We start from the raw sequence: 13,170 nt of genomic DNA, 5'->3' as shown, positions 1-13,170 counted from the left end.
AGATGAGAGAAAGAAAGAAAGAAAGTTTTGCTTTCTTTACAATTTGGTCCTTCCTCCAAAAATTTACTATTTTCACCTAGAAATCAAAAGAATTTTTATAGCCATCAAGAGAGAAAAATAACAAGAAGACTATGGGGAGCTAGAATATCAAGTTAGATTAAAGAAATAGAAGCTGGAGGAGAGAGAAAATCAAGTTAAAGATTGAAACCAATAGGACAAGGTAAGAACATCAAGATTTCAATATGTTTTTAAGTTTGATATTATTGAAAAGCATAGAAATGATGTTCTAGTAGAGTTTTCTTATATAAAGTCTTATTTTCTTGATATATTAGTGAACGGAAATAAGTGAAAGTGATGGGAAATATTATAGAGAAAGGGAATAAGGGAGTTATAAACTTAGTAATCAATATCTTGCATTAAAATAGTTTTTGACAGCAACAGTAGGTTAAATTTGAAAAATCACCATAAATTGTGAAAATCGAATTAGAGGATAAAAAAATTATGAAATTGAAGCTTATTGAGTCTCGTTTCTCATAGAAGAAACGGTGTAAGTAACAGAATTGTAAATCATGAGATATAATAAGTAACAGAATTGTAAATCATGAGATATAATAAATTTTGTGAGACAAGGTCAGAATGAATTTGGGTTCCCCTGTTCTGAATTTGGAAAATCATAAAAAATTTGAGAAAAATAATTATGGACTTAAATTTATATATTTAAATACTTAATAAGTCTATTTTCAATAGAAACAAACGGTAACATCATTCGAATTCTGTACGAGGAAATAATTAATTTTTAGTGAAGAAGGGTCGGAACTGTCAGACAGCAGAACAGGGATGAATTTAAAGAATAAACTGTACTTATTGGCTGAACTAAATTTTCTGAAAATTTTATGGTAAGAAGATATGTGAGTCTAGTTTCATATAAAATTAACGGATCTCAATTTTTAGTTCTATAGCTCAAGATATAAATAATTTAGTGACTATGACTCAAGTGGACAATTTAGAATGAATATATGAATAAATGGTGAAATTATAGATAATGTTACATATAAGCATGTTATATACATTAAGGATGTGGAATGGAGTCTGGAGGAGGAAAATATATGATTATTCAACTAGCATGAGTTTTCATTAAAATGACCAATTTACATGTTTTAGGTTTAGGGACTAAATTGAACAAATGAGAAACTTTAAGGGTAAATTTGTAAAGATGTCAAAAAGTGACCAAATTGCATGAAATGAATTGTTTTATTATTTAAATTAGTAAATTGAATGAAATATTAATTTAGATCAAAATTGGGTAGAAATTGAGAAAATAGAAACTTTCCAAAATGCCCCAATTTTGGTATTTCATAATTTAGTCTGTTAAGTTCGTATGAACTATATTTTGTATAATTTTAATTAAAGTGAATTCTATTTGGTAATGAATATTATATATTTGTGTTTTATTATTGGAATTGAGTTATTATTGGTACTATGTATAATTGTTAGATGTTTTGAAATGATTATCGGAAGCTTGTTGAAGATATATTACATTATCCATTGGTTCTATCGGTAATTTTGGATGATTTGATTCTGGTTATAATGACTTGTATAAGTTAAATTAGTCAATGTTAGCTCATAAATGTTCTGATTTTGATTGGTTATAAATATGAATGCTTGATGAAATGAAATGTCTGAAAATTAATTTGTAAACTCCGGTAATGCTCTATAACCCTATTCTGGAGAAGGATACGGGTTAGGGGTGTTACACATAATCCATATGCTGGGTAACGCCCTAAAAATTTGAATGTTTATTTGTGGGATTCTATAGTAATTAAGTCTTTGTATCTGTTGTTATGTGCTCTGTTTATGTGGTTGAGGTCAGGAGTTCAAGTTGCATCTTTAGAAGTTCTTCTAATTTAATTTTAATTAATCTCTACTCTTGGGCCACTGACTTAGATTTAATTCGTGTCAATGTGGAGATTGTTAGAATTGAGTGACCCGAATCCTTGTTAAAATAAAATACAATGGTAAAAAGATAAAAGTACAATCCATATAAAACTACACTTCTTTTATTTTATTTTAGAATAAGGTTTTTCAACCTTATTACATTTCATCTATTTTATATTAATTAAAATAAGGTGTTTCACCCTTACTACACTCATTCTATTAGAATATGGTTTTACAAGCCTATAAATAGACATAGTTTACTTCTCTTGTAATCATTCGAATTTGGCATAGTGAATTATCTTCTCCTCTACCCGTGCTTTTTTTCTTGAAAGGGTTTCCGCATAAAAATATGTGTGTTCTTTAGTTTTCTTTCTCTTTTCTTTGTGATACATTGTCATTATCGACGTTCTATTTTTTCACAAATTGGTATCAGAGTTTCCAGGTTGTTCATCTCAATCATGGTAATGACATCTTTGAGGTATGAAATTTCACTATTGGATTAGAAAACCAGATTTGTGTTGTGATAGATAAAGATGTAGACAATTCTTGCGCAGATGGACTTAGAGGATGCTCTGCTACGGATAGATAAAATGCCTTTGACATTGACGGATGAAGAGATGAGGCAGTTAGCTCTGCAGACTAAGAAAAGTAGATGTTTGACAGAGTTGTCAAAACACTTAGTGACATGCGTCATGTTCTATATTTGAAGAGAAATTTGATTTCGTTGAGTACTTTTTATTCAAAAGGGTACAAATATACAACATAAAGAGGAGTTTTGAAGAATTTCAAAGGTTCCCTTATTGTGATGAAAGGACAAAGAAAGACTGTCAAGTTATATGTTTTGTAGGGTTTTACGATTATTGGTGATGCAACTATCGCTTCCTCTTCCTTATCAGATGATGATGTTACTAGACTTTGGCATATGCGCCTAGGGCATATGAATGAGAATAGTGTGACAGAATTGAACAAAAAAAGACTTCTTGATGGGTAAGAAATTTGCAAACCAAAGTTCTGTGAGCATTGCCTTTTTGGGAAGCAAAAGAGAGTTTGATTCAGCAGAGAAATCCACAACATGAAAGGAATGTTAAAGTATATTCATTCTGATTTGTGGGGCCATCTAGTGTGCCTTTGAAATGTGGAGCTAATTATATGCTAACACTTATTGATGATTTTTCCAGAAAAGTTTGGGCATTTTTCCTAAAGTAGAAAAGTGATGTGTTTTCTACATTTAAGTCTTGGAAAACTATGATTGAAAAATAAAGGGGAAATCAAATAAAACACATTCGCACAGACAATAGCTTAGAGTTCTGTTCTGATGAGTTTAATGAATTGTACAAGTCAAAAGGGATCATGAGATACTTGATAGTTCGTCATACTCCACAGCAAAACGACATTGTAGAATGAATGAACAGAACAATTATGGAGAAGGTTCGATGTAAGCTATCGAATACCAACTTACCAAAGTCATTTTGAGTCGAAGCAGCCTCTACTGCATGCTTTTTTATCAACCGGTCTTCATTAAGTGCCATTGAGAAAAAGACTCCACAAGAGGTATGGTCTGGTAATCCTGCTGATTATTCTGATTTAAAGATCTTTAGGTGTCCTGCATATGCTCATGTTGATAATGGAAAATTGGAACCGAGATCCATTAAATGTGTTTTTCTTGGTTATAAAACTGGTGTAAAAGTGTATAAGTTATGGTGTCTTGAAAATAGAAAAGTTGTGATTAATAGAGATGTTTTTAATCAAACTGTTATGCTACCTAACTTATCTCTTAAAGACTCTTCTAATAAAGAACAGCAAAAGTAGATGGAGCATCAGATTAATCTAGAATCTAAAACAAAGTTGACTCCTCAAGCCAGAATAGAAATTCAGAATAGATTTACTTCTTTACCATAATATTCTATCATCAAAAACAGAACTAGAAGAGAGATTAAACCTTCAAAAAAGTATATCGATGTTGATCTAGTTACTTATGTTTTAAATGTGGCTAAAGATATAGATGCAAATGAAGATCTATCTAATTATTCTGAAGCGGTTAGCTGTGAAGACTCAGAAAAGTAGATATTTACTATGCAAAAAGAGATGGAATAACTCAACAAAAATAAAACATGAGCTCTTGTGAAACTTCCTAAAGGAAAAAAGGTTGTTCATTGTAAATGAGTGCTTAAAAAGATCAACTGTTTCATGAGAGAACAAAGCACATTAATGTTCGGTATCATTTTGTTCATGATATTATTACTCGTGGTGGTATTGTGAGCAAAATTAGTACTCATGAAAATCTTGCAGATATGATGACTAAGTCACTTCCCATAACCAAGTTTGAGCATTGTTTAGACTTGGTTGGTGTTCATTGTTGAAAAATACCCCTTAAAGGGTTTCATAGAAGAGGTGGAGAACTTATTCGTTGAGAGTTCATGGTGAAGAAATTATTCATTGAGAATTCGTGTCAAGGTGGAGATTGTTAGAATTGAGTGACCCGAATCCTTGTTAAAATAAAATATTGTGGTAAAATAAAATAAAAGTAAAATCCATATAGAACTACACTTCTTTTATTTTATTTTAGAATAAGGTTTTTCAACCTTATTACACTTCATATATTCGATATTGATTAGAATAAGATGTTTCAACCTTACTACACTCATTCTATTATAATATGGTTTTACAATAGACATAGTCTACTCCTCTTATAATCATTTGAATTCGACATAGTGAATTATCTTCTCCTTTACCTGTAGTTTTTTTTCTCAAAAGGGTTTCTACATAAAAATCTGTGTGTTCTTTATTTTTCTTTCTCTTTTCTTTGTGATACATTGTCATTATCGACGTTCTATTTTTTCACAGTCAAGAATGAGCCTGCTGGTTAACTGGCTAAGCATCTGTCTACTTTCTGGTCTAGTATTTGAGTCTCTGCGTATGCATTAGGTAATGTTTTTGGTTAATGTCGAAATTTTGATCGATGGTTAGATTAATTAAGCGTTCCCTCTTCCTTTCCATTGCTATTTTTTTCCTTTTCTTCTTTATTTTTTTCATCTATTTCTTTTTGTTCTTTTTTCCTTTTTTTCTTCATCCAATTGTTGCTTGGTCCGCACATTTTGTCTATTTCGTTAATCATAGAACTTCCGTTATACGGTAGTTCATTCATTTTTGTCTGAGTTGTTTCCAACTCAAATTGTTTAAACCTTCTTTTAAGGGACCTTTTGGCTTCTTTTTAGGCGAGGATATCAAAAGCAACAATCCTCAGTGCAATAACTCGAGTAATCACTGTTGATGTTGTTGGTAAGTCTGGAGTTGTTGAAGGTCTTGTGTCGAAACTTTCGACATAGTTTTCTATGCATAATTGAGTATTCTTTTTCCGCTAGAAGGTCTTTTGTTATTGAATGGTCGCTTTAGGCTTCGGGAGTATTTTACGTTGCTCTTACTTCAAAATTACTTCCTCTACGTACCGAAAACCCGAGTTTTTGTGAATTTCGGATGCTGAAAAACATGACTGTTGATGCCACACGGCCGTGTGCCAGGCCTAATCAGGTAATTTTTTAAAAAAAATTGACTTTTTTGAATATTTTAATTGATTTTCATGATACTTTTATTTATAAAACAATAGTTTTTATTTAAATATGTTTCAATTTCAATAGTAAACTTTATGTTTTAAACATTGCCTTAAAAGGCAAATTTTCTTATAATGTGCTAAAATATCTGACCTACATTTGCTAAAGTTGGTTTGTTTTATATATATATATATATAGTATCACTTGGTCTTAGATCTGATTATGAGTTGGGTCATTTGGCCAGCACAAAGGCTCGTATAAAAGGTGGGAAATTTTGAGTAAAAATACAGATCCACAAAATGAGCTTGAGCAAAAAATGAGGCTTGTTTTCTAAATGAGTTAGGTTTTGGGTAATTTTTTTTTTTGCCTGGCCTAAATTTGCAAAAAAATAACTAATTCTATTTTGCCATTGTTTTGCTCTTGTTTTGTCATTGTTTTGTTGTCATTTCGTTATTATATTGTTACTATTTTATTGTTATTATTTAGATATTGTATAACTCTCGTTTTATTGTTAATTTTGCTATTATTTTATAGGCATTTGCTTGCTAAATTACACCTATTTTAGTGTTATTTAAGTATGTACATATTTTTTAAATTTATTTTAAATTTGTTGGGGAACATTTATTTTAATGTTTTTAGTGTATTATATTTTTAAATTTGTATTATATAAGAATAATAATGTAAACAATTTTAATACGGGTGGTCGGGCTAGGCTTAGATATTAGCATTTTTATTCGAGAAAATTTAGGCAAAATTTTAGGTCCATTTTCAAGTCGTATCTAGGCCTAAAAAATAGACCTAAAATTCTATTGAAGCTCAGCCTGGCCAGGCCAAGATCAGCTCTAATCTGGGTATTGGTGTATTTCTGGGTTACTAGTGCTGTTTTTGTTTCTGAACCTCTAATCAAGTTCAGATACTATAGGGTATTTTTTACATAAATAATATAAAATAAATAAATAAATACCAAAATAGGATAAGATGATTAATATTCACGAAACTAAGCAATAATAAACAATTGGTGCCGCTGACTAATCGGTGACACCCCTTTATTTCTAAAAAAAAATTTAGACGCAACTTCATCAATTAGCAGCATCTGTATTTTAAACCAAAATACAAAATTTTTACAATGTGGAATAAATCGGAAAAAATATTTTTTTATTAGTGGTTGGCAACTTGCCTGGCGCACCCTATTATTATTAATTTTTAAAAATTTTTTTGTCCCAAGCAAATCTAAGATAGCCCATAGTCTATTATTTTAACTTTGTCTCTAATGGATAGTATCCATGGGAACAGTGGCGAATACCATCAACCTTTACTAACAGAACCAGGTTCAAATCATGAAGAATCAAAACCAGAAGAAAATAAATGGAGAGATGAAGATGGGGAAGAAGGACTTAAGTACAAGGCTATGGATCGAAACAAAGAAGCTATGGGTCATCGTAGGACCTTCAATCATCAGTCCTGTAACTCCTGTTGCTTCTACTCCATGAACATTATAACCCAAGCTTTTGCTGGTCACCTTGGTGATGTTCAACTTGTAGCTATTTCAATAGCCAATACGGCCATCGTTGGCTTCAACTTTGGCCTCATAGTAAATTTTCATTAGATGAGACTTTCTTTTTTGTTCCATTAGTTTTCTTTTTACCATATTTGTCTCTTAACATTAGGTTTTTTTTTTCACTTTAATATAATTAGGGATGGCGAGTGCTTTAGAAACCCTTTGTGGACAAGCTTTTGGTGCTAAACAATACCACATGTTCGGCCTTTACATGCAAAGATCTTGGATCGTTTTACTCCTTTGTTGTTACCCATTTACGTATTTGCTACCCCGGTTTTAAAGCTATTCGGACAGCTGGACGACGTGGGGGAGATGTCGGGGGTGGTGGCGATTTGGTTGATACCTTTGCACTTTAGCTTTGCGTTTCAGTTCCCATTACAAAGGTTCTTGCAAAGCCAGTTGAAGACTAGGGTGTTAGCCTATGTCTCGTTTTGTGCTTTAGGGGTGAATGTGTTGACGAGTTGGGTGTTCGTAAATGTGTTGGATTGGGGTGTGATTGGTGCTTCACTGGCGTTGGATATTTCATAGTGGGTTGGAGCTCTGGGGCTCTATGGCTACACTGTCCTCGGTGGGTGTCCTTTGTCATGAACTGGTTACTCGATGGAAGCATTTAATGGCTTATGGCTTATGGGAGTTCCCTATGGATATACATAAGGAGAGTACAAAAAACAATTTTCCTTTTAAAAATAATAGGTTGCCGCCTGGGCCGCACTAATAAAAAATTATTATTATTTTGTTTTATTTCGTATCCTCTTAAAATAAATTTGTATTTTGGTTTGAAATAAATAAGAGGGTGCCGTCACTTAGTCAGGCGGCATCAGTTCTTTACTGTTCTTTTTATCTAGTTTTATGAATATTAATCTCATTTCTTTATTCTAAGATTTATTTATTTGAAACTACTTGGCTATTATTATTAGATCTAAGAATTTATGGATATGTATCGTATTTTATATTTATATAAATTTTTGATATGTTAATATATAATTTGCACGTAAAATATTATGGAGCTCTCTATACTAGGAGTTAGATTATATTTTGTCCCATTTAATATAAGATGAGTAAATTAGTCCTTATACGTTAGATCAAAGAACAAATTAATCCTTTTTTTGTTAAAATTTTATCCATTTGTCTTGTTAAAAATTGATATGATTGATAAAATAACCGAATAATGACATGTGACATACCATATATACCTCATGTTGATATACTAGGACCAATTTTAATAATTTAAATGGATAAAATTTTAACAGAATAATTATTTTACTCTTAATTTAATGTACGAGGATTAATTTACCCTTTTTAAAATAAAAAGACAAATTACAAAGGATTTGTTAATTTTGCAATCTTAGGAATAAAATCTACTTAATTTATAAATATAAATTTCAAGATATTTTTATATTATTATGTTGTTTTCCATATTATTTCATCATTTGTGTAATACATTAATTTTCCATACTTTTCAACCCAAAATCATTTTTCAAACATTCCAATAAAGAAATTTTATACACAAATTTATTGAAACTAAAGTATTTGCGAGTTAAAGCCTTCCCCTTTCATCCAATCCTTCTACTGTTCCTTGTTGACTATTTGCTTTGCACTTCCTTTCTCTGTTTCAAATCCAAATCCTTCATCTTTGCAATCGTGTCTTCTCTTTAGTTGAAGCACTCTTCTTTTCCTTTCTTTGTTATTACTTCCCTTTTCATCTTCCTTTAAACCTTTATTTACCGAAAAAAACCCCACAAAAAAACATGGCTATGGTGGCTGAAGCTTTTCTCTCTGCTTCCATTGAGGTGCTGCTTGATAGGATTGTTTATGCCGATGTTCTGAGGCTTATCAAAGGAAAGAAACTTGAAGTTGTGCTACTGAAGAAACTCAAGCCAACCTTGATGTCGGTGAAAGCAGTGTTGGATGATGCTGAAAATAAGCAGATTGCCAACCCAAATGTCAAAAGTTGGACCGATGAGCTCAAAGATGCTGTTTATGATGCCGAGGACCTCCTGGACGAGATCTCTACTGAAGCTCTTCGGAACAAGATTGAATCAGAATATCAAACTACTCATGTAAAACCCAAATTTTGCCCGGGGCCCAAAACACTAAAGCCCAATACCAGCAAAAAAACACACAGTCCAAAATAAACAGTGGCCCAAAATACCCAACAGGCCCAAATTAAGAAACCCTAGCCCAAAAATTAACCCCATTCAGCAGTACCAAACCCTAGCCCCCAAGCCTCCATGCGCCGCATGCCCCGCATGCCCAGGCTCCAGCCTCAACGCCGTTTCGCCTCCTCTGCCATGCCTGGCTACCGCCGCTCCTAGCCGCCTTTCCTCCGTATGCTCTGACACCTGCAAAAATTGAATGCAAAAGGCACGCAACAACGGAAGAAACAAATAGCAAAAACACAAAGAAATAGAAATTAAAAGTTGTGTAGATCGGCTATAAAAGCCGAAAATCTCTTCCTTGTATGGCTCTTCTTCTTTTCTTTACGAACACTAAGAAAAAAAACTAAGGTGATTTCCTAGTTTTTTTGCTTGAATCTTTCCTTTTTCTTTACTTTCATTGTTGTTTTTTTTAATTTTTTAAAAACGAAAATAAAAAAACAAACAGAAAACGAAAGTTTGAGAGTTGTTTTTTAGTCTTCCCCGATTGTTCTTTTCCATTTTTTATTTATTTATTATGTTTTGTTTCTTTTTAACACGAAAATAAAATAAGAAAAAGAGGTGTACCTTTGAAATCACCGAAAGGCGACGAACTTTGGGCGTCCTACCGCCGTGCACGGCGGCGGCCGCTGGTGCTCCGGTGACTGGGTCCTCGCCAAATTCTGAGGGCTGAGAGTGTTGAGAGAATCTTAGAGACTCTCTCTCTGTTTTTGTTGAAAAATGAAAGTGAAATGATTTTTTTTCGGTTTTTTCCTATTTATATGGAGACCAAAACGGTGCCGTTTTGGGCTTAAGCATTAATAGCCAAAACGACGCCGTTTTCGCCTCTGACCCGCGACCCGACCCGGTTAAACAGAGGATCCGCGCGTTGTCAAGGCCGAATGGGCTATTTGCGCTGTGGATCCTTCATTTTTGTTATCTGTCTTCAATGCAGTCCTTTTATCCTTTTTAGCCCTTCTTAATTTGACCCCGGAAATTTTGAACCCGTTTCAATTAGGTCCCGCACAAAACGACTCGCCTTAGGGATCGGGATTAATTTCCCACTTGGTCCCCGTGACTTTGCATGCGTTTCAATTGACCCCAGATTGCTCTTTTTGGTTCAAATTTCGCCCACTGACTTTATTTTAATTCCCATTTGGTCCCCAATTGATTTAAATTCAAATTTTATTCTTTTTAAAAATAAAAAAAGGAAAAAAACAGTTATCAAATATTTTATTTAATATTTCCTTTATTTTGTTTTCACGTTTTGTTTATTATTTATTATTGATTATTTGTTGTTATTATTTATTACTCTTATTTTTGCTATATCGCTCTTATTATTCTCCATATTATCATTTATATTGTTATTATTCTCTTTGTTATTGTTCCCCATATTATTATTTGTACTCTTATTATTGTCTTTGTCATGCATGTTAACATTAGGATTTATTAGTATCAATGCTTTGTATATATTTTATGATGCATATTATGTCATGGATTTTAAATGTACGTTGTATATTCATTATAGGTCGTGTATGACATTCTTTCTGTTTTGAACAATTTCTTTTCAAATATAATCAAAATTGCACGCATTTGTTTTTTTAAATTCCATTAATTCGTACTCCAAATTCAAAAGGGTAAAATTTCGAAAATAAGGTAATATTTTGCATTTTAGAAATTCGAGAAATTGTACCCTAACTTACTGGGTCTCGATTTTCTCGTTAAACCTAAATAGCAAAATATCTTTTTAAATTTCCAAAAGTAAAAATTTCGAAAATAAAGGCAATATTTCATATTTAGAAAATTCGAGAAATTGTACCCTAACTTACTGGGTCTCGATTTTCTCGTTAAACCTAAATAGCAAAATATCCTTTTAAATTTCCAAAAATAAAAATTTCGAAAATAAAGGCAATATTTCAGATTTAGAAAATTCGAGAAAATCGTGCCCTAACTTACTGAGCTTCGATTTTTCTCGCGTTGATCCTAAATAACCAAATATCCTTTGAAAATTAAAATATATGAGGTTTAAATAAAAAATAAAAGGCAAGTTTACTCTAAAAAATACGAGGTGTCGTGTCCTAACTTACTGAATGTGACATCTTGTTAATTCGAGATAAGGAGGCATTTTTCATTTTGATTTATTCGAGTAATTTTTTAAGATAACACAATATGAAGAGGGATCGTATTTTTAAATTCTTTTCGAGTTTTTAATTTTCGACACCAAGACATTAAGTAATCAACTAGGTACCAATTTTTGGGCGTATCGAGGGTGCTAATCCTTCCTCGTATGTAATCGAACTCCGAACCCGTTTTTCTGAATTTCGTAGACCAAAATCGTTGTTTTAATAAAAATTAAATCGTTTATTGAAAACAACCACTTTTCGGTGACCCGATCACACCTCATCAAAAAAGGATTGGTGGCGACTCCTATTTTCGTTTTTATTTTTTTCAAAACCCAAGTCGACCCCTTTTTCACAAAAAAAATGGTGTCAACAGCTTGGCGACTCCACTGGGGAGCCAAAATAAGTGAGTCAAGCCACGAGTTGATTACTTTTTGTCTTTTTGTCGAAAATCGATAACTTGGTTTAAAATTCGATTCTTTCTTTGCATTTCATTCGTCTCTATTTCGGTTTTTATCATTGTGATTTGATCGCTGTGGTAGTTTAAGCTTGGTATGTTGCTGCATTGCATTGCATGACCTACGGTCGCACCCTTTTAAGTGGGAGTGAGAAACTAGTCCTTCGTGAGGTTTTCACCTCCGCGCAGGATGGTGGATCACTTTCGGGATACATCCGTACCTATGTCTTCGTGAGATCTTCATTTCCGTGCAGCCATAGGGAAATGTATCCCCCTGAATTGAACTCGGTCCATATGAGCCTATAATGGGTGAGAATCGAGGAATCTGCTGGTTCGGGTACCCTTACTCTAGAGCCAAACCACATGTAGAATACCTTAAGAGCCACCCTAGGTAGAACCACTTCAAACCCCTAGTGGTCACCCAAATAGGTGTTCTATTTATTCTTGCTTGCTTTTACTTTGTACTAACCTGTTGTCTTTTTGGTTATGATTGCATTGCATTTTCATCATAAAAAAGAGGTGTTGATTCACGTTCAGTTGTTAAATAGAGAGCTTGTCATAAGGAAATGGGTTTCTTGATAAAGTGGATAATAATACGGTTGTCCGAATATGGTCCAAGAAAACGTGATAAGAGAAGGATGATAGTTTAATGGAGGACTATACAACCATTGCTCCGTTGCCCGAGAATTCAAGGTGACAAGGATTATTCGAGAGCATTGAACTTTCGTAAAGAGAAGCCAACGAGCATCATGAGGATGAGTGAGCAACGAGTCTCAGCCCGGATCAAGCAAGAAGGAGATAAAAGAGACATCCCTTTTGAAAAGTTCGTGAGATTTATCTTAACGCTCGAATGAATAAGAGGATCGAATGTCCCTGCCTATGAGGGCAAAGCCGTATATGTATCCATTTTATGTAAAGAGATTTATTTTCTAGAAAAGTTGTTCCAATAGAATTGAATAAAGATCAACGCCTCTTTTTGCATTCATGCATCTGCATTACATTTCATTGCAAGCATCTTTTCATTCATTAACATTACATTTCATTGCATACAATAAATTTCCTAAAATCCAAAAGTGCATTGAGTTCAGAAATTTAGTACAGAGCCAGATAGATGAAAAAGAATTGGAATTCTTTGAATATATCGATGGATTAGAAAGTAAAGATGTTTGTTCCTTTGAAGAAAGAACTAAAAAAACCTATCAGGGATTTGTTTCTACATCCCTAGAGGCGTTCTAAACAACTGGACTGTAGAGGAGATTCTTGTAATTTTTTTAAGACCATTTCAGAGTGATATTTGGAACGCTCTTATTGCTCTAAGCCTGGGAGCAATAGAAAATCCTTTTGTGAAAAGGGCACATGTCCGCTATTCTTTATTTCAACGAAATGCATCTTTATGTCTTGTTTTGGCAAACATTCT

The 13,170-nt window shown here is 33.0% G+C and overlaps 1 protein-coding gene across 2 annotated transcripts; it reads left to right on the top strand.

Moving 5' to 3' along the window:
* The first annotated feature begins 6,713 nt into the window (after positions 1 to 6,713).
* Positions 6,714 to 7,881, top strand: LOC105767490 (protein DETOXIFICATION 27-like). Of its 2 annotated transcripts, none has more exons than XM_052631505.1 (2): positions 6,714 to 7,006; positions 7,179 to 7,881. In XM_052631505.1, exons 1-2 carry the CDS (start codon positions 6,754 to 6,756, stop codon positions 7,319 to 7,321), a joined length of 396 nt encoding a protein of 131 aa, XP_052487465.1. In that variant the 5' UTR covers positions 6,714 to 6,753; the 3' UTR covers positions 7,322 to 7,881. The 2 variants fall into 2 exon arrangements, with proteins under 2 accessions (XP_052487465.1, XP_052487466.1); XM_052631506.1 differs by having other exon boundaries at positions 6,714 to 7,074.
* Positions 7,882 to 13,170: the final 5,289 nt, after the last annotated feature.

The sequence above is a fragment of the Gossypium raimondii genome, chromosome 5, assembly GCF_025698545.1.
Source record: "Gossypium raimondii isolate GPD5lz chromosome 5, ASM2569854v1, whole genome shotgun sequence".
Classification (NCBI taxonomy): domain Eukaryota; kingdom Viridiplantae; phylum Streptophyta; class Magnoliopsida; order Malvales; family Malvaceae; genus Gossypium; species Gossypium raimondii.
The sequence above is the reverse complement of the archived record's forward strand: the minus strand, read 5'-3'. Positions and strand labels throughout refer to the sequence as shown.